The sequence below is a fragment of the Passer domesticus genome, chromosome 11 (assembly GCF_036417665.1).
Source record: "Passer domesticus isolate bPasDom1 chromosome 11, bPasDom1.hap1, whole genome shotgun sequence".
Taxonomy (NCBI): Eukaryota; Metazoa; Chordata; class Aves; order Passeriformes; family Passeridae; genus Passer; species Passer domesticus.
This window is the reverse complement of record NC_087484.1, coordinates 34,760,769-34,788,193: the sequence shown is the minus strand read 5'-3', so window position 1 is coordinate 34,788,193 and position 27,425 is coordinate 34,760,769. Positions and strand designations below refer to the sequence as shown.

The 27,425-nt window shown below is 48.5% G+C and overlaps 1 protein-coding gene across 1 annotated transcript; it reads left to right on the top strand.

The window, feature by feature from the left end:
• Nucleotides 1–2,497: 2,497 nt before the first annotated feature.
• Nucleotides 2,498–27,425, top strand: LOC135278317 (TOG array regulator of axonemal microtubules protein 2-like). Its single transcript, XM_064384872.1, has 20 exons — nucleotides 2,498–2,654; nucleotides 3,968–4,014; nucleotides 4,217–4,428; nucleotides 5,973–6,133; nucleotides 7,447–7,493; nucleotides 7,696–7,907; nucleotides 9,452–9,612; nucleotides 10,082–10,128; nucleotides 11,646–11,734; nucleotides 12,702–12,852; nucleotides 13,950–14,111; nucleotides 16,243–16,375; nucleotides 17,977–18,082; nucleotides 18,812–19,047; nucleotides 20,569–20,721; nucleotides 21,883–22,000; nucleotides 22,980–23,083; nucleotides 24,449–24,653; nucleotides 25,826–26,042; nucleotides 27,127–27,425. Exons 1-20 carry the CDS (start codon nucleotides 2,524–2,526, stop codon nucleotides 27,423–27,425), a joined length of 2,991 nt encoding a protein of 996 aa, XP_064240942.1. The 5' UTR covers nucleotides 2,498–2,523.

The window sequence follows — 27,425 nt, the reverse complement described above, 5'->3', positions numbered from 1 at the left end:
TGTGAAGGCTGTGAAGGTTGTGGCTGGCACGGCCACAGCGGCAGCAGACGCGTCTGGCTCTGCCTCTCTGTGCCAAGCGCTGGCGATCGGAGTCACCCGGCCTTGTTCTGAGGCTGGGCACCAAGCTCCTGTCGCTGGCTACACTGAGAGTGCTCCCAAATTCAAAACCAGATCCTTCTGCCAGGCAGAAGCACGGGTTCAAAGATGGAGTTTACTGGAAAAGGAAAAACCTCTGAAGGAAAAGGTGAGGATAGGAAGGAGCTGAAAGGCTGAAGCCAAATGGAAAAACAATCCCCACCATATTTCAGGAAAAACTGCTCCATGGTGCTCAGTTCTGGGTCAGAGTAGGTGGCTGACAGATACAGATGATCCTGCAAGGACGCCCATGGCATCACAACATTCTGTCATTACTTTACTCTGCTTTCTCCTTTTTGACAGCAGCCAAATCACTCATACTGTCAGCCAGGACAGGGACTGTGGCCACAGCTGAGCACAGATTGGACATGGTCATGAGATGCAAGTCCTGTTGCTTTCCTTGCCATCAATGTCAGGTCTCACTACAGATAAATTTCCCATTCTTCCTCTGCTTGCTGGTCAGGTCCAACACTGAGGATGGTATTACAGTGCTACAGAAACACCAATAAGGCCTACCTGTTGCTGACAGGACTTGGTGGTTTACAGAAATAGCTGTAACAGCGGTGTGGGTTTTTCCTGTGGATTCACAGGCCAGACTGAAGAAGGAATATTTTCTCCTCTTATCATTGGAACCTTCGCCTTTTCCCTTCAGACTTGCCAACTCCATACTATTCATAGGAATTAAATGCAGGCTAGTTCCATGAAAAATGAACTCAAATAAATTTTCTCTAAAATTAAAAATTCTTCCCCTTGAGTGCCACACCCATTAGATGTGTTAATGATAAAGGTGGGAATTCACCTAACTCACTTCTTCCCTTATGAGCATGGCTCAGCCTCACACAGAGGTGAGGAGGAGCTGGGCCAATCTCTGGTGGGAGGAAGGGTCTTGTGGCAGCCCAGAGAGCCTGTGCACATTGCCAGAGAACAGCTGTGCCCTGCATGTGCCCCTGCAATGAGCTGTGCTGCTGCCAGTGCCTGTGGAGCTGGAGGGCTGCTCAGCTGTGGGGCAGGGAGAGGAGCAGGAGGGTGCATGTGCAGCTGAGCCATTGCTGGAGAGCACAGGGCTCTGGGCTCCCTGCTGTCCCAGGGCAGCCCAGAGGCCAGGGTGCTCCTGTGGCAGCCCTGTGGAAGTGGGTCAGGGTTTTCCCTTGTCCTGCCTCAAGTGTCTGCCAGCAAGAGAATGTAGCCCTGTGCAGCTGTTTAGAAGTTTGCAGGGAATGGGTCCCACGAGATATGGAGCTTCAGATGCTTTGGGTTTGCATTTTGGTTTCTCTTATATTTTGTGTCTCCACTTTGCAGGCCTGTCTGGCTACCCTCTTGCCAAGAGGTTTTCCCTGGCAAGTCCCTCTATGCTCCTTCCCTCCAAGCCATTGCCTCCCATCCAGAAGAGCTCTCCTTCTACCAAGCCAAGCCTGATATGCAGCAGAGAGCAGGAGAATGGGAAAGATGGCATTGGCTATGCTGAGAACAGGAGAAAAGAAGAGGAGCTGAGTTCAGAGGGACAAGGACATAAGGTAAGGAGACCAAGCTAAGTGCAGTGTGGTCAATTTTCAGTTTCTGTGCTGTCAGCAGAGCTCTCAGACCTTTTCCCTGGCTGGAACTGTCCCTTTCACTGAAGTTGAACAGGTCCTGATTTGGTTCTTTAGCTGGCCCAGAAATGATGGGATACAAACAAAGAGTGTGCATCTGCCCCTGCTGCCTCCATTCCCATTCCTGGCCATGGCATGGGGGCCCTGGAGGAACTTGGGCAGGCAGAGACCTTGCAGAGAGCAGCAGGGCAGGGAGCTCTGCTGAACATCCTAAATGCCAGTGAGGCTGAGATGGTGGATGTGTGGGGGCTGGAGAGCAGCGAGCATCCTGAGAGCTCAGCAGCAGCATCTGGGCTCAAAGGCTGCTGGGGAAGTGTAGGAGGGAAGGGCAGCAGCAGAAGAAATGAGGGGCTTGAGAAGAGCAGGTTTTGGCCTCCTGCAGAATGGCTTTGTGGGGACATGACTGGAGATCAGCACTGGCTGTGAGGTACCTTAGGGGCAAGGAGATCTAAAGCCTCTCCCGTGATATCCAAAATGCCCGTGGAGGCAGTGACACCTCAGAACACCTTGATGTCAAATATGTGAATGCCAGCTGGGAATGTAGCCACTTTTGGAGAAGAGTGAGCACAACGGGAGAGGTGCCAAATGTGTGCCATGGTCTCTCCCTCATCATCTCCCTTTCCATTCCCCATCCTGGGCCAAGCTGCTCCATCAGTTTTCCTTGACTTTTCCTGCCAGGTCCCAGTTAAATGCGTTCCTAAATGTCTTGAGGCATGAATGGGGACAAGGCTGCATGCTTGATCTGAGCACTGTGTTCTACTCTTTGCAGGCTTCCTTGCTGTATTCCAGTGGAGGGGATATGAAGAAGGGGTCATTGGGACCACCTCTGATCCCCCCCATAGGCAAGGCAGTAAGTCCCTCTCTTGGCAGTGCTGCGGACTCTCTGCAAATCTCTCCGCAGCTGGAATTCCAGGAGTCCCAGGGGATGAGGTGAGCCAAGGTGTCTGCTGCTGCTGCAGTGTGCTGTTCACCTGTGTGTTCCCATTCTAAAGTGTGGTTATTTTGCACAGCCAGGTGTCCCATGTATTTAGGCAAACCTCTGTGTATTCCCCATTTTGCCGATCTATGATGACCCAGCACAATGTCAAAGCCAACACCAATGTGCCAAGAGCAGAGGTGGTGGTGGGGAAGAGGAGGCAGGACTTCAAAGCACCTTAAGATGGGTCCTCTGCTGCACTTGGCTATTGATTCCCTTTGTAATGGTTGTGCTCTTTTTTGGGAAGTGAATTGCTTGGGTCTGGGTCCTGCAGATATTTGAATGCTGTCATTCTTGACTGTTAACTTCTGCACCCATGAGATTACGTATGGGCCAATACTGGCTACTGGAGAGGGGTCTGCAAATTCAGGTGCTGCTTCTGTAAACATCAGGAATAATTTCTCTGTGCCTGGGCCTCCACTGTGAAATGAGATGCTAGAGAAGTTTTGGGGTATAGATGTATAATCTGATCAATGTTTAATGTTTTGATCTGGGCTTAAGATCAAAGAAGGCAAGGTGGTAGACAAGAGTTATAGGACCGTACCTGATGGAAAGATATTGGCTTGGCTATGTGAGAGAAAATATAGCTGTCAAGCTTATCCGAGTGATAACAATAAAGAAGGAGACACAGAAGTATCATTTGAATTGGAAATCTTTGGGAGGGCTTTTAAAGTGCAATCTGAATATCCTCCCCTTGCAGCTGAGTTGGAAAAAGCCTTTTTGTTCTGGAAAGAGCCAGGAGGTGTCATAGCATTCTCGGAGACAGCAGTGCTCTGACCACATGTAGCATGAGACTGTCACCAGGTTTAGGCACGAGCAGGCAAAGTCAAGCTTTGGCATCTGTACAAAAGTAGCTGCCCTCCATTCAGTCTCATGTCTCAGCTGAGCAGCTCTTGCTGCTTCCGTGTGGCTGTAGGAGCCACTTGGCTCCAAAAGGAGAGACAGCAGAATTGGGGAGTTAGGATGCAAGTTGAGGAATGACTGATGGTGGTGAGGAAGAGGAGGCAGGGCTTCAAAGCACCTCAAGATGAGTCCTCTGCTGGACTTGGCTATTGTTTCACACAGAGCTTGGCCAGCTCTCTGTGACTCCCGCAATGGAAAGCTTAAGGAAAATTAATCAGCTTTGCATCCTGGTGTGTTTCTGTGTTGCATTTCCTCCTTCATCAGAGTGCCCACGCTAAGAATGTTTACATCCTTTCATGGTACAGGCATTCCCTCCCTTCTCTTTCTACCTCCTCACATGTTCATTGTCCTCCATTTTCTCCAGGTCAGGATGCAGCAGCAGAAGCAAGGAGGAGAACTCTGAACATGCAGGTAGGTTCAGGGCATGTCTGTCCTAAAAAGACCATTGTGGTCTTGACTCAGAGGTGACATTTGGAACGCTTGGTTAAAACCCATTCTTTTTTTAATTTCTTTAAATGCATTTCAGTTTTTTGATGGGCTCAGTGGACTCTCCCAGAGCCCAGTCACTGGGAGTGTTCTCTGGTGGTGCAGTGAAAATTCCTCCACTTTGCAGGCGTGACTAGGTTCATTTTCTCCACGTCTTTCCGGCCATGTCCCTCTTCGCTCCTTCCCTCAAAGCCATTGCCTCCCATCAGGATCAGCTCTCCTTCTTCTAACAATAATAAAATGTACAGCATGGAGAAAGAAAACAAGGACATTGGCACTGGCTATGATAATGACAGTAGAAAACACCAGGAGCAGAGTTCAGAAGGAAAAAGTTATAAGGTAAGGAGACCAAACTATGTCCTGTGCAGTAGATTTTCAGTTTATGTGATGGAGGCAGAGATTGGAGATCTTTTCCTGTGGTGTGACCTCAGGGAAGCAGCTGAGCCAAAGAAGAGCTCAGCTGGACACTGTGCTTCAGGCTGTCTCTGCAGTGGCTGTGGAGTGCAGACTTCATATCCTCAGCATGTGTCAATAACAGGAGAGGTCTTTGAATGGTTTCTGGGCTCTGTTGTGGTTCCTCCTCTGTCTCATGGCTGAGAAAACACCAACAAGCAGTCAGAGCAGCTAAAGTTGTCCAATCTGGACAAGCTGTCCTTCTAGATTTAGTAACCTATGGGTATCTGTGAGCCATGTCTATGTCTTGGTGGTGTTTTTTGTCAGCTGTGTCTGGTTGGGATGGAACAAGGTCTTTGCTGGAGCAGGCAGTCCTGCAAAGTCAGTTCCAGGTTGTCTCAGCTTTTGACTTGTACAGCCATGCCCTCTGCACAGTTGTCTCTGCTGCTATTTCTAGACATCATCAGCTTCTGGGCAGCTGTGTGCTGTGGCATGGCTTTGTCCAGAGGGAAAGGGTGGGAAGTGGCCGTGGGGAGAGCAGCCCAGAGCCCAGGCACACAATTGCCTTGGCAGCAGGGCCAGGAGCTGCAGTTGTTTTGAGTTTGCCATGGGGTGCAGGAGGAGGCAGATGAACAAGAGTTTTGGTAGACAAAATGTCCAATCAAAGGCTTGGATACTTGATTTCAGCCTTGCTGAGAAAAGGCCCAGTGTCTCCCTGACAGGAACTGTCCCTCTCACTGAAGCTGAACAGGTCCTGATTTGGTTCTTTAGCTGGCCCAGAAATGATGGGATACAAACAAAGAGTGTGCATCTGCCCCTGCTGCCTCCATTCCCATTCCTGGCCATGGCATGGGGGCCCTGGAGGAACTTGGGCAGGCAGAGACCTTGCAGAGAGCAGCAGGGCGGGGAGCTCTGCTGAACATCCTAAAAGCCAGTGAGGCTGAGATGGTGGATGTGTGGGGGCTGGAGAGCAGCGAGCATCCCGGGAGCTCAGCAGCAGCATCTGGGCTCAAAGGCTGCTGGGGAAGTGTAGGAGGGAAGGGCAGCAGCAGAAGAAATGAGGGGCTTGAGAAGAGCAGGTTTTGGCCTCCTGCAGAATGGCTTTGTGGGGACATGACTGGAGATCAGCACTGGCTGTGAGGTACCTTAGGGGCAGGGAGAGAATAGTGATCTAAACCCATTCCCATGACATCCTGTCCTCCAGGTGGAGGCAGTGGCACCTCAGAACATTTTGATGTCAAATATGTGAATGCCAGCTGGGAATGCAGAAAACTGAGCACAATGGGAGAGGTGCCAAATGTGTGCCCTGGGATCTCCCTCACCACTTTCCTTTCCTAGGTCAACATTCCCCATCCTGGGCCAAGCTGCTCCATCAGTTTTCCTTGTCTTTTCCTGCCAGGTCCCAATTAAATGCACATCTAAATGTCTTGAGGCATGAATAGGGACAAGGCTGCATGCTTGATCTGAGCACTGTGTTCTACTCTTTGCAGGCTTCCTTGCTGTATTCCAGTGGAGGGGATATGAAGAAGGGGTCATTGGGACCACCTCTGATCCCCCCCATAGGCAAGGCAGTAAGTCCCTCTCTTGGCAGTGCTGCGGACTCTCTGCAAATCTCTCCGCAGCTGGAATTCCAGGAGTCCCAGGGGATGAGGTGAGCCAAGGTGTCTGCTGCTGCTGCAGTGTGCTGTTCACCTGTGTGTTCCCATTCTAAAGTGTGGTTATTTTGCACAGCCAGGTGTCCCATGTATTTAGGCAAACCTCTGTGTATTCCCCATTTTGCCGATCTATGATGACCCAGCACAATGTCAAAGCCAACACCAATGTGCCAAGAGCAGAGGTGGTGGTGGGGAAGAGGAGGCAGGACTTCAAAGCACCTTAAGATGGGTCCTCTGCTGCACTTGGCTATTGATTCCCTTTGTAATGGTTGTGCTCTTTTTTGGGAAGTGAATTGCTTGGGTCTGGGTCCTGCAGATATTTGAATGCTGTCATTCTTGACTGTTAACTTCTGCACCCATGAGATTATGTATGGGCCAATACTGGCTACTGGAGAGGGGTCTGCAAATTCAGGTGCTGCTTCTGTAAACATCAGGAATAATTTCTCTGTGCCTGGGCCTCCACTGTGAAATGAGATGCTAGAGAAGTTTTGGGGTATAGATGTATAATCTGATCAATGTTTAATGTTTTGATCTGGGCTTAAGATCAAAGAAGGCAAGGTGGTAGACAAGAGTTATAGGACCGTACCTGATGGAAAGATATTGGCTTGGCTATGTGAGAGAAAATATAGCTGTCAAGCTTATCCGAGTGATAACAATAAAGAAGGAGACACAGAAGTATCATTTGAATTGGAAATCTTTGGGAGGGCTTTTAAAGTGCAATCTGAATATCCTCCCCTTGCAGCTGAGTTGGAAAAAGCCTTTTTGTTCTGGAAAGAGCCAGGAGGTGTCATAGCATTCTCGGAGACAGCAGTGCTCTGACCACATGTAGCATGAGACTGTCACCAGGTTTAGGCACGAGCAGGCAAAGTCAAGCTTTGGCATCTGTACAAAAGTAGCTGCCCTCCATTCAGTCTCATGTCTCAGCTGAGCAGCTCTTGCTGCTTCCGTGTGGCTGTAGGAGCCACTTGGCTCCAAAAGGAGAGACAGCAGAATTGGGGAGTTAGGATGCAAGTTGAGGAATGACTGATGGTGGTGAGGAAGAGGAGGCAGGGCTTCAAAGCACCTCAAGATGAGTCCTCTGCTGGACTTGGCTATTGTTTCACACAGAGCTTGGCCAGCTCTCTGTGACTCCCGCAATGGAAAGCTTAAGGAAAATTAATCAGCTTTGCATCCTGGTGTGTTTCTGTGTTGCATTTCCTCCTTCATCAGAGTGCCCACGCTAAGAATGTTTACATCCTTTCATGGTACAGGCATTCCCTCCCTTCTCTTTCTACCTCCTCACATGTTCATTGTCCTCCATTTTCTCCAGGTCAGGATGCAGCAGCAGAAGCAAGGAGGAGAACTCTGAACATGCAGGTAGGTTCAGGGCATGTCTGTCCTAAAAAGACCATTGTGGTCTTGACTCAGAGGTGACATTTGGAACGCTTGGTTAAAACCCATTCTTTTTTTAATTTCTTTAAATGCATTTCAGTTTTTTGATGGGCTCAGTGGACTCTCCCAGAGCCCAGTCACTGGGAGTGTTCTCTGGTGGTGCAGTGAAAATTCCTCCACTTTGCAGGCGTGACTAGGTTCATTTTCTCCACGTCTTTCCGGCCATGTCCCTCTTCGCTCCTTCCCTCAAAGCCATTGCCTCCCATCAGGATCAGCTCTCCTTCTTCTAACAATAATAAAATGTACAGCATGGAGAAAGAAAACAAGGACATTGGCACTGGCTATGATAATGACAGTAGAAAACACCAGGAGCAGAGTTCAGAAGGAAAAAGTTATAAGGTAAGGAGACCAAACTATGTCCTGTGCAGTAGATTTTCAGTTTATGTGATGGAGGCAGAGATTGGAGATCTTTTCCTGTGGTGTGACCTCAGGGAAGCAGCTGAGCCAAAGAAGAGCTCAGCTGGACACTGTGCTTCAGGCTGTCTCTGCAGTGGCTGTGGAGTGCAGACTTCATATCCTCAGCATGTGTCAATAACAGGAGAGGTCTTTGAATGGTTTCTGGGCTCTGTTGTGGTTCCTCCTCTGTCTCATGGCTGAGAAAACACCAACAAGCAGTCAGAGCAGCTAAAGTTGTCCAATCTGGACAAGCTGTCCTTCTAGATTTAGTAACCTATGGGTATCTGTGAGCCATGTCTATGTCTTGGTGGTGTTTTTTGTCAGCTGTGTCTGGTTGGGATGGAACAAGGTCTTTGCTGGAGCAGGCAGTCCTGCAAAGTCAGTTCCAGGTTGTCTCAGCTTTTGACTTGTACAGCCATGCCCTCTGCACAGTTGTCTCTGCTGCTATTTCTAGACATCATCAGCTTCTGGGCAGCTGTGTGCTGTGGCATGGCTTTGTCCAGAGGGAAAGGGTGGGAAGTGGCCGTGGGGAGAGCAGCCCAGAGCCCAGGCACACAATTGCCTTGGCAGCAGGGCCAGGAGCTGCAGTTGTTTTGAGTTTGCCATGGGGTGCAGGAGGAGGCAGATGAACAAGAGTTTTGGTAGACAAAATGTCCAATCAAAGGCTTGGATACTTGATTTCAGCCTTGCTGAGAAAAGGCCCAGTGTCTCCCTGACAGGAACTGTCCCTCTCACTGAAGCTGAACAGGTCCTGATTTGGTTCTTTAGCTGGCCCAGAAATGATGGGATACAAACAAAGAGTGTGCATCTGCCCCTGCTGCCTCCATTCCCATTCCTGGCCATGGCATGGGGGCCCTGGAGGAACTTGGGCAGGCAGAGACCTTGCAGAGAGCAGCAGGGCGGGGAGCTCTGCTGAACATCCTAAAAGCCAGTGAGGCTGAGATGGTGGATGTGTGGGGGCTGGAGAGCAGCGAGCATCCCGGGAGCTCAGCAGCAGCATCTGGGCTCAAAGGCTGCTGGGGAAGTGTAGGAGGGAAGGGCAGCAGCAGAAGAAATGAGGGGCTTGAGAAGAGCAGGTTTTGGCCTCCTGCAGAATGGCTTTGTGGGGACATGACTGGAGATCAGCACTGGCTGTGAGGTACCTTAGGGGCAGGGAGAGAATAGTGATCTAAACCCATTCCCATGACATCCTGTCCTCCAGGTGGAGGCAGTGGCACCTCAGAACATTTTGATGTCAAATATGTGAATGCCAGCTGGGAATGCAGAAAACTGAGCACAATGGGAGAGGTGCCAAATGTGTGCCCTGGGATCTCCCTCACCACTTTCCTTTCCTAGGTCAACATTCCCCATCCTGGGCCAAGCTGCTCCATCAGTTTTCCTTGTCTTTTCCTGCCAGGTCCCAATTAAATGCACATCTAAATGTCTTGAGGCATGAATAGGGACAAGGCTGCATGCTTGATCTGAGCACTGTGTTCTACTCTTTGCAGGCTTCCTTGCTGTATTCCAGTGGAGGGGATATGAAGAAGGGGTCATTGGGACCACCTCTGATCCCCCCCATAGGCAAGGCAGTAAGTCCCTCTCTTGGCAGTGCTGCGGACTCTCTGCAAATCTCTCCGCAGCTGGAATTCCAGGAGTCCCAGGGGATGAGGTGAGCCAAGGTGTCTGCTGCTGCTGCAGTGTGCTGTTCACCTGTGTGTTCCCATTCTAAAGTGTGGTTATTTTGCACAGCCAGGTGTCCCATGTATTTAGGCAAACCTCTGTGTATTCCCCATTTTGCCGATCTATGATGACCCAGCACAATGTCAAAGCCAGCACCAATGTGCCAAGAGCAGAGGTGGTGGTGGGGAAGAGGAGGCAGGGCTTCAAAGCACCTCAAGATGAGTCCTCTTCTGGACTTGGCTATTGTTTCACACAGAGCTTGGCCAGCTCTCTGTGACTCCTGCAATGGAAAGCTTAAGGAAAATTAATCAGCTTTGCATCCTGGTGTGTTTCTGTGTTGCATTTCCTCCTTCATCAGAGTGCCCATCTTATGGCGGTTTTCCTTCTTTCATGGTACAGGCATTCCCTCCCTTCTCTTTCTACCTCCTCACATGTTCATTGTCCTCCATTTTCTGCAGGCCAAGATCCAACAGCAGAAGCAAGGAGGAGAACTCTGAACATGCTGGTAGGTACAGGGCATGTCTGTCCTAAAATGACCATTGTGGTCTTGACTCAGAGGTGACATTTGGAAAGCCTGATTAAAACCCATTATTTTTAAAATTTCTTTAAATGCATTTCAATTGCTTGACGGGCTCAGTGGACTCTCCCAGAGTCCAGTCACTGGGAGTGTTCTCTGGTGGTGCAGTGAAAATTCCTGCAGTGTGAATTGTTGAGTGGCAGGAGCAGGAGTGGCCCAAAGCCACCTATGGCAGGTTCACCATGACAAATCTCTTCCCTGGCTCTCTCTGCCTGTGTCAGTGTTGCAGACTGAGGCTGGGGGAGGAGATGCCTTCTGCCTTGTCCTCCCTCCCTGCCTTGCCTAATCCCTGACAAGTGGAATTGTGCCAGACAAAATGCACTCTCTGGTGCATCTGGCTCAGCCAATGCTTTCAAGTTGAAAGCCTCAATGACACTGTTGTTGTTCCTCTGCCATCTCTGGGTGTGTCATGATGGGACAGATGAGACTTGAAGAAATAATTCTGCTGATGCAGAAGAATGGATCAGATGACCTGATCCCTTTGCTCAGGGTTAGTTCTGGCAAATCCTGGGTACGGCCCCTTTGGAATGACTCCTTAATTGCTGATGTGCAGCTGGAATGCTTAATGCAGCTAGGGGGAAGTATTGCTCAGTAAGGAAGGTGACTTTTTTTCTGGACTCATTCTGGACTAGAAATGACCTATGACATTAATCCTTAGCTGGCCCACTTTTATTACTGACTGAAGCATTCTACAGGGTGAAGGAATCCAGTTTTAGGACAGGGATTCCTCTCAAACTGCTTGGCTGCTGTATGAATTTACCCTCTGTGAAACCATGTAAAGAATTAGTTCTCTTAGCTCTAACAGCTCTGTTGGAGAGTATTTCAGAATGAGCTCCATTGTTCTTCTTGCAATTAGAAAATCAGCCTTTAGTCAGGCTAGCCCAAAATTGGCCCACTCTCATACAGTTCAGAAGGAAAATCCTTGGGGAAAATGAATTATCTAGTGTCAAGAACACAGTTCATGTTTGGGTAACACTCCTGCAATGCTAAGTTTTTCTTTGCATGTCCGCTAAAATATTCCAACAAAGAGAAGAAAATGTTGATCTAAATGCATCCAGGTATTAGAACCTGGGACTTTTAGGAACCAAAAGAAGATGTTTACTAATATCAGCATGAATAAGAGCAGATAAGAATTGCTGTCAAGAGCAATCTCCATCTCTGCCCATCTCTGTCAGACACAGAGGCTCTCCAGCATCCAGGGGCTGGGGCCTTCATCATGCAGCAGGTTTCAGTCTGCTGGCCAGCAGAGTAATGTCATGTCTGCTGCCAGTAGCCCATCCCTTGGGAGAGGCTCTAGGCATTGTACCTTGCTGCTCTCAGTCACAGTCTCTGTGTCTTCTGAGGGCTCTGCAATCTGGAACCTGTCTTGCCTGTTGTCCAGCATTGTGGTTTTGGGGGCTTGACATCTGCCAGAGATTTACACAAACCTTTGCTTTCATTTCCAGGCCTCCCACTGAGCCGGGCCAAGGAGATGGATCATCACACTGATCCTGGTCTTACGAGTGACACAGACCTGAGGGAAGGTTTTGGAAAGGTAAGAGAGAAGGACAGGGATGAGCAGAATTCCTTTCCAGTGGCTGTTTAGTGCTTGGCCCAAAATGTCACTGAAAATCATAATCATCCTCTCCTGGGCAATGTGGATTCTCTTGGGAATATATTTGACAACTAGAGAGCAATTGCTTGGCTATTTCCAGTGGTGCCAAGGTGTCTGGTTTGCAGATGGTGCTAAGGTCATGTCAGAAGCATTCTTTATGTGCAAAGGCTGTTTTAGAGAAGTTCTGAATGACAGAATAAGCTACACATCAGTGAATGTAAGCAAAGTGCATCCTCGGAAGCAGAGAAGCAAAGATTCTAATGTTGTGTGTAAGCAAGTCTGCAAAAGAAAATGGGAGAGTTTGATTTTTCCTGGTTACCTTTCTGGCTGTATGTCACAGCCCTCTCATTCTCAAGTTTTCTGCTCATTAACAGCAGTGTTTCTGCAGCTTGTTTTCATATGACTCCCCATTTTGGTCTCCTGATGTCAGAGACCAAGTCCTTCAGAGTCCTTTAGAGCTGAGTCCTTCAGAAGCCAGGAAGTGAGAAACAGCTGCAATTCCTGGCCATGAGTGTTAAGCAACAGCTAATTACCCCTCCTTGCTGGATATTGCACATGGTTTTCATTCTCCTGCCATGGCCTGTAGGAACTGAACTGCCTGCTCACTGGCCATGTCAGCTCTTCCTCTGTCTTGGAGCACTCCTATGACCTTCATGCTTCAAGCAGGGCTTCCTGACATAGGCTGCAGTTGGAGCAGTGTAAGGTTGTGGCACGGAAGTGTTCCACCTGGCTGTGTGTAATTGCCAAGGTGAGGACGGGAGACATTCCTCTGAAACTTTTGGAATGTCTATGGAGCTGCATTGAAACCTATGGCACTCTGTGGACTCTGGACTCTGTACTCCTGAGGAGATGTGTCTGGTTTGTGTGTCTCTCCTTACAGTCTATGATGCATTTCCATTGCACCTAGATCCGTGCTGCATTGTGCATGTTGGCTCAAAAGAACTTAGAGCGGAAGGACGCAGAGCATTTGGAGAGAGAGATGAAGAAAAGGAGGCAAAGGAAAACATCCTTGCAACCCATTCTGGAGACAGTTGAGCCCGGGGATGAAGTTGAAGCAAGTAAGTGGTGGCTACACTTGTGGTGGTCCTTTTTGACCACTTGCTTGCCCTTTGCACAGTGTTGCAGTCAGACTGGGGGACTGTTCCACTTGCATTTGAGTGGAAGCTTGCTTGGGATTTAATTCTGTTTCTGAAAGAAAAATACAGGGGCATGAAGTGTCTTGCTTGTGGCCTCAGTGAGTCAGTAACAGAATATTAGTTTCCCCCCTTCACCTCGAAAGTCTTTCAGAGTAGAAAATTCTGTCTTGCAAAGCACACTGGAACTTCAGACTCTCTCCTGGAGAGCAGCCTCCAGGCAAGGTGAGTCCAAAAGAATGCTTTTCAACCAGGGTGCAACCTGGAAGAAACAAAATGCAACTCCTTCTCATGAAAACACCAGAGATCCTTCTCCTGCCACTCCCTGCTGAGGAGCTGGTGCTGTAGAGCTGTGCTGAAGCCCCAGGCAGTGCTTCTGCTGCTGCCCCAGGAGCAAGCAGCGTTCCCGACTGAATCCCGGCCGAGGGGCTCTGCCTGCAGGGCTGTGAGCGCTGCCCGAGGGCGGCAGCAGGGCCCTCAGGAGGCAGCACTCAGCCCCAGGGCAGCACGCAAGGTTATCTGCACTTTCTCTGGTAACTTCCCCTGCCAGCCTCTGGAACAGGAAAACAAAAGCAAAGCAGTACTGAGTTTCCTTGTTTCTTAGGGGAAGCATTGCTGCAATTTGGTTGAAGCTAGAAGAGAGTAGATTTAAAGTAGATATTAGAGATATTTTTTTTTAAAGGAAGGGGATGAAAAGCTGGAAGGGTTTGCCCAGAGAAGCTGTTGTTGGTCCATCCTTGAAGGTGTTCAAGGCCAGCTTACATGGGGCCCTGGGCAACCTGATCAGGATGAAGATGTCCCTGCTCACAGGTGTTGGACTAGATAGTGCCTAAAGGTGCCTTCCAATCCAAACTCTTCTAGGAATCTGTGATTCTTTTTCCCATATTAGTGTGCCATTGTTATACTTGAAGTTCTTTGCGATAACAAAGAGATGTTACCCAGCTCTGGCAAGTTTTCTCGCCCTTTCCATCATCACCCTGTCTAGTGCCTTCCACTTAGAAGCTCCTCTTTGGTCCCTGCAGGCTTTAGCCTACCACCTGTTGATGGCACAGCTTCTAGAGTGCAGAGAAAACACCCTGGTAGTGCCTTGAAGAAGAAGGTCTTGAAGAAGCAGGACAATGTGTCCCTACTGCCCAATAGGCCCATCATCCATGGGGCTGGCAGCTTCCCACGCAGCTCCTCAGGTAAGCCTGCTCCATGACAGCTTTTTCCAAACAGGTTTTTCCTTGCACAAGGAGTACAAACTGCCTCCTGCCTCAGCCAGCACAGCTGGGATCTTGGGTCCATAGTCTGTCCTGAGAACGAACAGCAAATCTACTTTTGAGTTACTCCAGCTTGGGAGTGCTGGAGCAGTGGTTCTTAGAGCTCTGTTGGAAAGCTGAGCTGAATCAAGTAGTGTAAAGGCCTAAGCTCTGGCTTTTGCCCATCCTGATAGTCCAAACTACAGCACTGGTGCCAGGAGGCAGCTGTGACTGCAGGGTGAGCTGCAGGGCTGTCTGCCAGGGTGTGCTCACCGTGCACCTGCGAGAACCACCACCATCAGTTGCTCACTCACCATCTGGCCCTCTGCCTGTGCTGCTGTCCAGTTCTGCAGCCAGCTTTTCTGCTATCCCAGCAAGGGCTGTCTCTGCAGGGCAGTCAGCAGCTTGGTGCAGTCGTGCTGCTGCTGCTCCCAGAAGTGCCCGAAGGCTCCTCGTTGCTGCCATCCCACAGCCTGCAGTGCCAAGAGGGAACAAGCAGTGCCTCCTGTGTCACCCAGCAAATACAGCGGCCGTGTGCAGCCGATGACACCAGGAGGGGCTGCCTGCTGCTCCCAGGCTGTTTGCTGCCTGCAGGAAATACACAGCAGATAGTCCCTAGTGGCTCCTGTCTCTCCTTTGTGGGCAGCCTGCCTGTGCTGTGATCCCAAGCAGGGTGAGATAAGAAGATGGCAGCTAGGAGTGATACTTCAATGCTCTTTTCTAGTGATGCTGCTTCCATGCCCAGAATTGACCAGAACTAGCCTGAGGTGGCTCTCCATTCATACTGAATCCAGATGTGTATGCCTACATACTTCTGCAGTGACATCACTGGTGTCAGTGGCTGGGGTACCTCAGTGACATCCAGATTAGCTCCTGTCTGAATATTTTTCTTGTTATGGTTCCTCCATACTTGGTGAGAATATGCAAGGTAGCACAAAAACCCTATAAAGTCTAGGGCAGTTCATCAAGATTCTGTGCAATATTTATACTCCATCATTGTAGACAGCTGAAATGTTTTCATCTACACATTAGAAAATGAGCTTTTTAGTGCACAACATGAAATTTTTGATTGACAGTGCTTTTGATGACAAATGGGTTTCATAAGAAATGCATTTATCATCTGATTTTCTTCATACCCTGTAAGTTTTTTTCCTTACCATAAAATTTAATTAAGGCAAACCCAGGTCAACTGATCAACAAGAGAGTGTGTCTGCCAACAATGTGGATCTGTATTTGCATATTTTTATCCTCAGAGTGCATTTGGAAACCTTTTTAATCAACTGTCTAGTCTGGAAAGTACATTTTTCCACAAGAGAAAGCTTAGAATCTACTGAGTTTGCAAACACATCCATTAGATGACCAATTTCACCTCAGCATCTTTGAAATACAGGCAGTATGCACCTCTGAAAGAGTACAGATTGATGATGTTTGGAAAGAACAACATCCATAAAGTACTCCCTTCCCAATAGTAGGGATACTAAAATGTATGTGCACTCAGCTGCCTGCTGTCTAGAATATTTGCAGTCTGTGGGAACAGAGGCGCTGTCAGGTGGGAAGGGTCAGGTATGGCTGTTCCCTGGTAGCTGCTCCGTGAGGATTGAGCCGGGCCCAGCAGGGCTGGCCTGTTCAGGCTTGGTTTGGGGATGTCTCCAGGCAGCTGCAGGTCTCTCCTCAGGGAGCTGCAGAGGGACCCTGTCCTCAGGGCTGGGGAAATCAGGGTGCTGAGACAAGAGGGGCACTGAGGGGTTCCCTCCTGGGCAGCGAGTGCTGCTGGTCAGCGCTGTCTGGCAGGGAGCGGGAGCTCTGCGGCCGCAGGAACCTGCCGCTGGCCGTGGCACCTGTGGCCCTGGGGAGCTGGGGCTGCGGGGCAATTGTCAGGTTTAGCCTGGAGCTGTGCCCAGCTGGGGGGCTGGGAGAAGGCAAGGAGCCCCAGGAGCCAGAGAGCAGGGAAGTCTCTGAGCCAGTGCCAGCTGGCACCACAGGGAACCCTGGCTGGGAGATGGGGCTGCAGGCCGCTCCATGGCGGGGTGCCTTGCCCGGGCCGCAGCGCCCATGGCCGACCCTCTCCTTGCAGTGACCTCGCAGACGGCCACTGGTGCCCAGCGCCGAGAGGAGCCGCTCCGTGGGCATGGGCAGAAGGACAGAGCCTCTCCAGACCCACAGCACTCCTTGCTGGAGGCACTCTCCTTGCTCAGCAGCGATGACTGGTAAGAAAGGCCTTGTTCACTCTGTGTCCCTCTTGGCATTAATGTAGGTTAGAATCGTGTCTTGCTAGTACCTCTGAGCCCCCGAGAGCCCAGAGTGGACAAAGGGCACTCGTGAAACCAGAGCAGTGAGAGGATAAAGATTTGAGAGCAGCCTTTTCTTGGCCTTGCTCTGCAGCACTGCTCCAGCTGCAGCAGCTCCGTGCTGTTTCCTTGCTTTGCCTGTTGCTCCATGGAGCTGCAAAGGAAACCTTGAGGGGATGGCAGAAGTTTTGAGTGTAGAGATTTGAGTGCCTTGGGCCACTGGCCCAGTGGGACTGAGTAAGATTCCTCTCTGCCCCCACTGCTGACAGCAATGGCAGGTGACAGCGTCTCCCTGTGACCTCCTGCATGGGAGTCCCAGAAGCAGCTGCAGGGAGTTCCTCCAGGGAGTTGTGCTGTCCAGTCCCTCAGGCTGTCATTACTCCTGAAGGGCTCATGGCAGAAGAGAAGGAAAAAGAAATGAAATCCTCTAGGAATCTTGCACTTTTGGAATTCAACTTTTTCCTTCTTACTGCTTCATATGGGCCTGAGATGTTTTGTCAACACTCACCATGTGTCCCAAAATTATACACAGGCAGAAGGAGGCCCAGAGGTGATAACCCTACAAATGTTAGGTGATATTGGTTTCCTTTTTAATGTCCTTTTGATCTCTCCCTGGTAGATGCTTCATTCACACAGGGGTAAGGACTCCATACACACTGGGATGAGCATGAAAAATCTGCCACGATGCATCTCCTTGTGCAGTCACCTTTGTTTTGTCCTTTCTCTTCTGCTTTCTCTTCCCTATTTCTCATGGGTGTCCTGTGAGGTGCAGAGAGCTTCTGCAGGTGTAGGGGGTCCAGATGATGCTCAGGGGTGCCAGTGGGATCAGTCGCCAGCCCTGTGCTGCAGCCCTGATGCCGCACATTCCTGCCTGTAGCTGAGGCCCTGCACAAAGTGCTGAGAGACAGTGCTGTTTGCACCTTTTAAATAACATGTTGCTGTTGTGGGGGTTGTTTTAGGTAGGGGGTTTTGGGAAAAGCCAGAGTTTCAACAGTTCTTGCTCAGGGGTGGAATCTTCTGGGACATCCTGCTGCTTTTTTTGGGGAATATGTGAGGTGGAGTGGAGGGGGTGACAGAGAGGCCTAGATGGCAGAGGGGAAACTCAGCTCCAGAGTGCCAGTGCAGACTCTCAGTGCTGAACTGCCTGCTGGGGCTGACAAAGAAGGAAAATGCCCCAAAAACAGCCAGGTGGGACTGTGTCTCAGGGACAGGCACAGGGAGGTGACAAGAAACAGCAGCTTGGTCTGGTCTACAGCTTCTAGGAAGCAGTGCCAGGGGGGCATCATGTGCCAGAGATTTCAGAAAGGCTGTCTGCTTAAATGGCCACTCTGAAACCCCTCTATTCACCTCTTGGATTTGTGTAGGCTTTTGACAGCCACATCATCCTGTGGCAACCTTTTCCATAACTAAATTAAGTACTCCTTGAAAAGCACCTCCCATTGTTTGACTGAGCTGCCAGCCTGATAATCTCAGCAGGTGCTGCCTTGGTGGAGAGAAAAAAATAATCTTCTGCCTTTCAGGGAGCTGAAGGAGGAGGGACTCTACAACATCAAACACCTGGCTGGGTCCCATTCCGAGGTCCTGCTTTCCAGACTTGATGACATTTGCTTGGCAGTTACCAACGAGGTGAGAACATTGTTCTGAATTGTCCCACATACTTCATACATGGTGTGTAGAGCAGGTATGTGCTTGTTCATCTCCATGTGTGCTCAGGGTCTACCTTCATTTCTGCTTTTAGACCTTCTATTTCTAATTTCTGTCAGCTATCTGTAGGATCTGTGGGTACATGTAGCTGTATTTACTGGTAAGTTGGGTATCTGACACTTGTCTTTGAGTGTGGTGCATTTATAATGCAATGTGCAAATGCAGAAACTAATGAGGTTATTTGCCAGAGTCCCAGTCTCTGCCCAAGCTGTAATTCAACACTGCAAATTGGTCTGTGGGTCTGAGCCTGTGTTTTCTGTTTCCTGGCTGAGTGCTTCAGCTGCTGGTGTTGTTTTTTGAACAGGAGCACCTGACTCTTCTATCTTTATTATTTGTGCTTTTATGATTTGAAAGCAGCCCTTGCTTCAGTTTTCTAGTCAAAGGGCTTAAAATCAAAGCTATGAACATTTTAGAAGGGTTAAGTAGAACACTTTAATGAAATATTTTTTTTAGGCCTGCAGTAAGCAGGTCTGAGACCAGAAATTGGTGCCAGAGTAAAAGCCTTTCTGTACTTGTGCTCTCCTGCTCTTACTGTACTTTGATGTTTCTCTGGACACAGTGGGATGTGTTGTCATTTTCTGGGACTTCTGTTGAAGGCAACTGGTTTTCTTTTCAAGGTGATTCTTATGTTTCCCCTCATGACTTGTCCAGGTGGCCAACCTCCGTTCCAAGGTGTCCTACTCTGCAATTGTCACTCTGGGAGAGCTCTTTGCGACCTTGAAGAAGAACATGGACTCTGAGGTGGATGAGGTTGCTCGGGTCCTTCTGCAGATGGTGTCCAACTCCCCAGAATTTGTTCAGAAAGCAGCCAGTCAGACTCTGGGCATCATGGTGGAGAATGTGACTCCTGCACGAGCAATGACTGCTCTCATGGATATGGGAGTCAAGTAGGTTGTTCTTCTTTTAGTGATATTCTTCACCTTCTAGTGTGTGGGAGGGAGAAGGGATGAGACAGAGAATGGGAATGGTGGGAGGGAAGGGTCCTGTATGCTGCATCTTCTGTGAACTCAGTGACTTCATTCTCCAGTCAACATCATTTCTCTCTTCTTGTCACCTGTTTCTGCCCACCTGCAGCCTATTAGTTCTCAGATTCCCAGAACTTTATAATATGGGGAGTTGGAAGGGGCCCATCAGGACCATTGAGTCCACTCCTGGCCTTGCACAGAACAACCCAAGGGTCACACCAAGTGCCTGAGATTGTTGTCCAAATGTTTCTTCAACTCTGTCAGGCTTGGTGCTGTGACCACTGCCCTGGGAGCCTGTTCCAGTGCCCAACCACCCTCAGGGTGAAAAACCTTTTTCCTGATACCCAAATGAAAGCTCCTCTGACTCAGCTTCCTGCTGCTTCCTGGAGTTCTCCCAGGCTGTCAGATTTTCCTAGCTGTGGTGACTGGTGGGGAAGTGAAAGTGCCTGCAAAGGCTGAGGATAGAGCCTTGTGCTTTTGTGGCAAGAGGGACAATTGCAATTGCAGCTGTGAGTGGTGTTTGGTATTTCACAGCACTAACCACAGGGGCCCTGGGAAAACCATGTCTCCTCATGATGCCATTAGCTTGAGAAAGGAGGAGGGTACTTGCTGGGGCGTGGAGCACATGGGGGACAATCTGCTGGGTGTGGCACAGCCTGCACAGCAGGTGCAGCTCCTGCCAAAAGGAGTCTTGTATGACTGTCCTGGCCATAGAACTCTACTTTCTATTCAAACTCATGTTTCATGTTAGCCTTGGGATGATGAATCACTTTAAAGGCACCTTCACAGCCTGACTGCCATGGGACAGTTGAAGCACATGTTGCCTTAAATGTTGGTGCTGGGCCTGGTAGTTCCCAAGAGACACTCTCTAGAACAGGACAGCCTGGCTAAACTGCCTGTCCCTCCTTTCCTCAGCTTTGGAATAGGGTAAAACATTCAGATGTCTCCGTTGCCAAGCCTCACAGAAGAAACAGGCTGCATTGCTGGATATTCTGCAACTTCATGGCCCACAACATGTTTTCCCTGCATTTGTTTTTTTCCAAAGGTCTGCAGATTTGGGGATCATGAGTGGAAAGAGCCTCAATCCCGCTGCAGCTCTGTGTACTGGGTGCCCTCTGATGGGTCAGCATGAAGTGTCTTTAATTTCTAAATCATTCATGTGTAATCTATTTCCTTAATCTTTCTCAGAGTAAATACTGTGAAAGGAGCTGAGTATCAGAGAGTGCAGGGAGACTGAATTCCTCCCTCTGCCTTGCAGGCAGTCCTTCTGTACAATGCTAGCTTTGTGTTTACCTGAGGACAGAACCTTCTAGCGGTGTCTAAAGTTGCAGGGAGAAGCCAGGCCTCCTTCCCCCAGCAAGGACAGGGAGCAGGCTCTGGCCAAGGCCTGCGCTGCTGCTGCTCCTTCTCCCTGTGCCCCAGGGTTTGCTCTCTCCTTCCCAGGAGCTGCCACGCCCAGGTGCGGAAGTGTGGGGCCGAGCTCCTCCTGTCCCTGATGGAGAGAATTGGAGTCACAAAGCTGGCAGGCACAGCCAGGGCTGAGAGGCTGGCACACGTGGCAGGGAAGCTTGCTCAGGACTGTCACCAGGACACAAGGTAATGATCTTCATTTCACCTCCTAAAACAGGAAAAGCCTTTTGTGCCTGGCTATAAAGGTAAAACCCCACAAGAGTGGAAACTGAAGGAAATATGAAGTTCCCTCACTGTGTGAATAAGGGTCATAGAAGCATGGAATATGCTGAGTTGGAAGGGACCCATCAGGGTCATCCAGTCACACTCCTGGTCATATGCAGTGACCCCAAGAGTCACTGCATGTGCTTGAGAGCATTGTCCAAAGGCTTCTGGAGCTCTGTCAGCCTTGGTGCTTTGACCACTGCTCTGGCTTGCCTGGGCAAATGACTGTACTGGGTAACCTGAGGTTGGCCAGCAGAAATGAGCATTGCCAACTTCCTATGGCTTGAAGGATTCTTTACTGAGATCAAAAGAGCTCAGATGAGCCAGTCCAACAGTTTTCATTGTCTTTAGGTGCAAAACACAAAGCCAAAGTGTTGGCTAATATTCATTACTGAAGGATCCCAAACATTTGTTTATCATTAATTTAATACATTCCTATAAATATTTCAGGGGTCTTTAGCCAACATATTCAGTCTTTCTGAACTTGGTCTGCAGATTTCTAGAATGCTGTTATCTGTGGCTCAGTGACCTCCAAATTTCTTCTTGAAGAAAACTGTGGTTTCCCAGTGGCAAAATCAACCCAAACCACCAAAGTCCCCTTACTCTGATGATGAAATTCCCATGAATAGCTGCCAAGAACACCAGAGCAACTAGCTGCCCCTGTGCATGCATATAGTATAGAATAATCAATAGGATGCAGGAGGTGTTTTGTCCTGGCTTCCCTGCCAGTTAAAGAAAGGCAAATTATTGTGCAATGGCAGCAAGACACTGCTAATAGGCTCTGACAACAAAGCAGATGTGTTTTGCTTGTTCTCTGGGATCCTTTGATCCCACAGGAGCACACCCACAGTTTCAGAGTGAAATGGTATTTTTCTGTTGCCCACATTCTCCTCTTGCCTCCTGTGTTCATCTGACAGCACGGTGCAGTGTCAAGTGGAGGCAAATCTCCTTCTTTGCTGAGTAGGTAATGCCTTCTTGTGCAAGGATTGCACATGATGAATTTAAGGTATAAGCCTCTTCTGTTCACACTCTTCCTTTGTTTGTTCACTTTTCTTTCCTTTCCTCCCTCCCTCCCTCCCTTAGGCATTATGGACAGGAGATGGTGAAGATGTTGCTCAATCATCAAAAATTTAAAATGCTTTTGGAGCGATCTCTTTCCACCCATGACCTGGAAGATATTCTGACAAGAATGCAGAAGAAAGTAAGTGCTTGGCAGTAGAAATGGCTCCTTGGTGCAAGTATTGCCACTGCTAATGTGAGATCAAACATCCCCAATCTGTCTTGATCTCATTCCTCTTCTACTGAATCATTTTTCTCCTGGGAATGAGATGTTAATCCTCAGCCTGTTCATCTGCAAACCACAAAGAAATTGATGTTATTAGGGAAAAAGTGGGGTTTGGAATATTTTCAATATCATTCACAAAGAAGAAAGGGAAAGAGAGCAAATGGGTTTACATTTAAGTGTAAGCCCCCACCATGCTCTCCCTCCTCTGCCCAGTAAAGCAATTAAGTGAGAATAGTGCTTCTGAAGAGAACAGAGTCTTTGCAAAAGATACTGGAAGTAGTAGTACTAAAAATTTCCAAATTTACAAAAGATGGCCAAGTCAATCCTAGTTACTACAGTTACAGTCTTTTGGGAATACCGCCCTGCTGTCAAGCTCTGTGGAACTGGAAAAATCTTGGTGAATTCAGCAGCATCCAGTGGAAACCCCTTTGTTTTTGGTTTGTTTTTTTTTTTTGGGGGGGGGGGGCAGGGATTTTATTTTTTTTATCGACATTACAGAAGGGAGCATGCCTTTGTTCAGGCACAGGGAGAGTGAGTGTTGAACCAAATCCTTCCAACACAATGGGCCAACCCCCAGAGAGTCCAGATTTTTCTGTTGCTTCTGTTGTTTACGAACACTTGTTGCCTGCCAGTTTGCATTATTCCCATTTATGCTGAAGACTAATGAATTTGGGATTTTAGACTGCTGCTCAGTCTAGTAGCACCCATAGCCTGCCTTGGGCTATTGAAAGCAAAGAGTTGGCATCACTGAATCCCTGGGCTGTTTCTATCTGCAAGTTAGGAAATGTTTCCCTAAGCCTTGGTAGCAGTGATCCTGGTTCTAACTTGTGTTTTAAGCAGGGAATTTCCTATTTTATACTCTAAAGATTGATGGGGTTTCTCTATGTCTTTGTAGGGGATGGAAAACCAGAAGGCTGAACACCCATCTGTCAAGGAGCTGGTGAAGAAGAGGAACGATTGCTCCAAGAAACCCCAGGCCACATTGTCTTCTAGCAAACGGTACTGAGCACTTTATTCAGATGTGACAAAGCACATGACAAGCTGTACATGTCTCTTCCTCAGGAAAATCTTTCTGGCAGAGATGGCCAGTGACACAGATTGTTCTCTTTCCCTACAAATGCTCTATGATAAAAAAAAGTCTACTTCTGCATTACACTGAACACAACTTCTTTGGAGGGGTTTTCACAACTGAGAGACAAAAAGACCCCATTGGTTGCAGCTCAGACGATCCAGTTCAGTGGCAAGGGCAGTGGTATGGAGGCTATGACAGGGCCAAGTTTCTGCTGCCTGACTTGGGACAAGGAAATTCAACCAGGGCTTTTTTTTCATCTGAGTGGAGTCTTTTCCTGATGGGTGTTTTGATGAGAAGTCTCAGTCTAGAAGCAGGATGCCATTCCACAAAGATGCAGTTCTCATGCATGTGGTTTGGCCTGGCTGAATCATGGTTTTCTTACCCTGAAACAGTATCAAGTTTGAGTAGTAAGTAGCAATGCAATTCCTGATCAACTTCAGGCAACAGGTGTCTCAATGTGGACTTTTTGTCTTGATATTCCTGTCCTTCATATGATTTGCTTGATGGACAGCATGTTTGGTTTATTTCATCCTGTGCTGCAATCAGCATTTAAGACAGGAATTTGGTCCTTGCTGTCTCTTCACAGCAGTTGCAGAGCTACTTGTAGCTGTTCTCCTCTGATCACAGAGGGGATTTATTTAGCTCTGTCACGCTCAGCAGTGGCAGGAACGTGACCACATGCCTCAGTAGCATAGCTAGCATCTTTCCATGCTCATGGAAGAGACAGCTTGATCCAGGAGAATTGTTCCCAGTGGGGTTGTTAAGCTGTGGATCTAGTCTCTAGGGAAGCAAATGAAATGTGAGCATAGTTCTGGGGTGTTTGGCTTCTGTTTTTATCTCTGTGACTGATTTTCTGAATCCTTCACATATGACCCTGTTCATCTGTTCAGGTGCACCTGAGCTATTTTTGCAGATTGTCATGCCTGGTTGTAGAGACACTTCTCCAGAGTGATGAGTTTCCTTATTATGAGACACAAACATTCCATATGAGGAGCCACTTAAACTTGGAAGTAGTGTCTCTCTTTCTCCACAAAGCAATGTGACCTGTGTGCCTTGGCAGCCATCTGAAGATAGATCAGATGCATCTCATCCTTGCTTTTCCTGAGTGAGCACTGGCAAGAATGTTCCTTGCACATTGTCTCCCAAAATGTCATTAGGTCCATGTTGTTTTTCAGAGCCTCATGATTTTCCAGCTTGAAATCACATAATTAGAAAAGCTACTGAAGATGTTTTGCTCACAATTTACTGAAGGTATTATCACCAACAGGTCCTCATTTGGTTTTATTTTCCAGGGTGAAATCTACCTCTGATGGATGCCTCCTACACCATTCACAAGCCCAGGTCACGTTACCTCCGGTTGAGGAAGAAACGGAGCTGCTCCAGAAGCTTTACAATCTCCTGGAGGCCAAGGGGTTTCAGACACGCATGGAAGGAGTGTCACTCCTCCAAGACCTGTGCAAAACCAGCCCCCAGCTCATCTCCACTAACATTGTCCAGGTATGTAGTGTATCTTCATTGCTCCTTTCCTTTAGCTCCTTTCCTAAGCCTGTAGCAGTAAAGTTAATTCAGTGTGTCTTGGCATTCCATCCTGGCTGTTTGGGACACGCTGGTCCCTCTTACCCATGCAAATTTAATTCAGGTCCAGGCTTCAGGACAAGTTATTTCAGTCCAGCTGTATACGTCTGGCAGGAGCCTATTGATGCTGTTCATCGATGATGACAGAATTTTCTGCTGGTGTGACTGCTGCTCTCTCCTACTCCCAGCTGGGTTAAGTGAAGGCAATCCAGCCACTGAAAGCATGGCAATTATTCTCTAGACTAAAAATGGGTTTACCTAGGGAAGAGAAGATCAGACTGGGATGGTTTAAACCCAGGGTTTTTTTAAGAATACTTCCATATACTCCATCTAGTCTTGCACAGGCACAACTCTGGCTCTCATTTCCATCCTTGTTCCTATTCCTCTTGGTAAAGACAGTGCTCACCCTTCTTGGGGGGTCTTTTTTTCTCCTTGGAAAAGGAGGAAAACAGCTAAGGACTCATCTCTGCCATCTCCTCCCAGTAGCTGCTTTTCCCCTTTCTCCAAGAAAAGGTGCCTGATGATGTGTCTGTCAAGGGACTGAACCTGCTCTAATGAGGGCTGTACAGCTCATTAAATTCCAGAAGTCTACCTGTTACTTAGAGAAATGATCTGCATCCTGGAAGAGTTGATCAGAGCCCTGCACTTCTCCAGATACTGCTGCTGAGACAAACAAAAGAAAACTTAGATCTCCTCCTGCCATAGTTTTGGCAAAATCCTAATTGCCCTCAGTACTTGAGGCAACTGTGTAGAAAACCGGGCATTGTAAACATCTGCTTCCATACTTCTAAAGCAAAGGTAGTCTTTAGCATGAATAAATGGAATGGATTTAATGATTTACAGATGGAGTGAAATACCATAGGAACTATTCTGTCCCCAACCAAACCTCTTAAAAACAGAAGAAAATCTTTCTAGCAGCATGAGGTTGTGCCACCATTCCAGTGAGTGGCCCACAGGAAAAGAGTGAAATTGTGCAAGCAAGTGCTGACCTGACAGAAAGGATCACTCTCATCTTTTACATTGCTGACTGCTACATCCACTCTTCAAACAAGGACATGTGAATTCAGCTTTCATGTTGTTTGTTCTCTTCACAGATTTTTGATTATTTTGTCCTGAGAATATCTGACAGCCACAAGAAAGTGAAGCAGAAGGCGCTGGACGTGCTAGCTGAAATCACAGGCGTCCTGAAAGATGCCTTGAACCCGGTGATCATTGGTTTGGTGGAAGGAATAACGAAGAACCTGAACTCCAAGGATCCCAGGGTTCGTGCCGCAGCTGTGAAAGCACTGGAAGAATCCATTGCTCATTTAGGTAAGGCTGAGCCTTGGCATGGACTCTCCTCACCTGTGTCTCTGTCTCTCCGACACAAGAGAGTGCTGAGTGCCTTGATAGCTGCTGTTGTCTGTGGAAAGCTCCAGCTGGCATCCCCCAGAAGCTGTGCAGGTGCAGTCCTTATGCACCAGTCCCCCAACAGGCTTGAACGTGATCAGCATTTCCCAAAAGTCCCAGGAGCCCTTGGCTCTGTGCTGCCTGTCTGAAGAGCAAGTCCCAGACTACAGCTTTGCTACAGTTCAGAGGCAAAGGGGGTTTGGAGTTTGCTTGGGCCCCGTTTGACTTCCCAAATTAATAGCTTTGCTCTTGGCATGAAGGGAGAGTGACCCATCAGAGCTCCTGCAGAGCAGCCACCGGGAATGCTCTACATGATAGGCATTAGCTGCCTATTTTCCCCTTTTCTTCTTTGTCTTCTATTTTCAAAGGGGAACTTAGGATTTGCCAAGTTCATTTCTTTATAACAAATAGGTATAAACCCAGCTGTCAATGGTGCCTTGTTCCACATGTTGTTTTGCATGGGGCAAGATGTCTACAGCAGTTAGCTACATAGGCAAAGGCTGCTCTCAATTCCTTTGCCACACAGATTTATGTCAGCTCTGAAAATGCCACACTGAGGAGATGTGCCTGAAAATAGGAGTGTTGAAGAGGCAGGTGTTCAAGGGGAGTTGCCACTTTCTCCTCCTCAGCTGCTCTGTGAACTCAGGAACTGCCTGACTCGGTGCCTTTCTGTGTCCCAAGTATGGGGTTCTTCCTTTTTGCTCTGGGATGCAAAATCTTTTCACTGCGTACATGTGACTGAACTCTTGAGGTCCCTGATGGGAAATGTTTTAACATAGCTCCTGATACAGCAGACAACTTTGCATTTACAAATGTGAAAGGAGAGCTTTTCTTTTGCAATTTAAATCCCTGCCAAGCAGGCTGGAAGGAAAGAAGAAAAGGATTCAAAAACCAGCAGAAATGTACTTTATTTTATAGAATGGGGTTGCCCCTACCCTTTCCCTCTGCACTGTCCTTTCTCCTATGGTCTCAGAAAAGTGAGCAGAAACATGTGTTTCACTTGTAGATAAAGTATCACTGCTGAAAGAGTTCAGCTACCAGTGGAATCAACTGAGTGGCCAAGCTCTGCTGGATGTCACGGAGTGTATCACAGGTATGGCCTCCCCTTCTAGGCCAAGAGGTCTTCCCAGGGAGTATTTACAGGCAATGCCTGTGAACAGACAGCAGAGTAGCTCCTCCAAACCAGGAGGTGCTGAGCTTGTCCCTCCTGCCCAGCAGCCAAGGCAGGTGTATTTGGCAGGTTTCCCTGGCTGCTGCAGAGCTGTGCAGCAGCTGAGATGGGGCAGCGCTCGGCCTCGGGGCTGA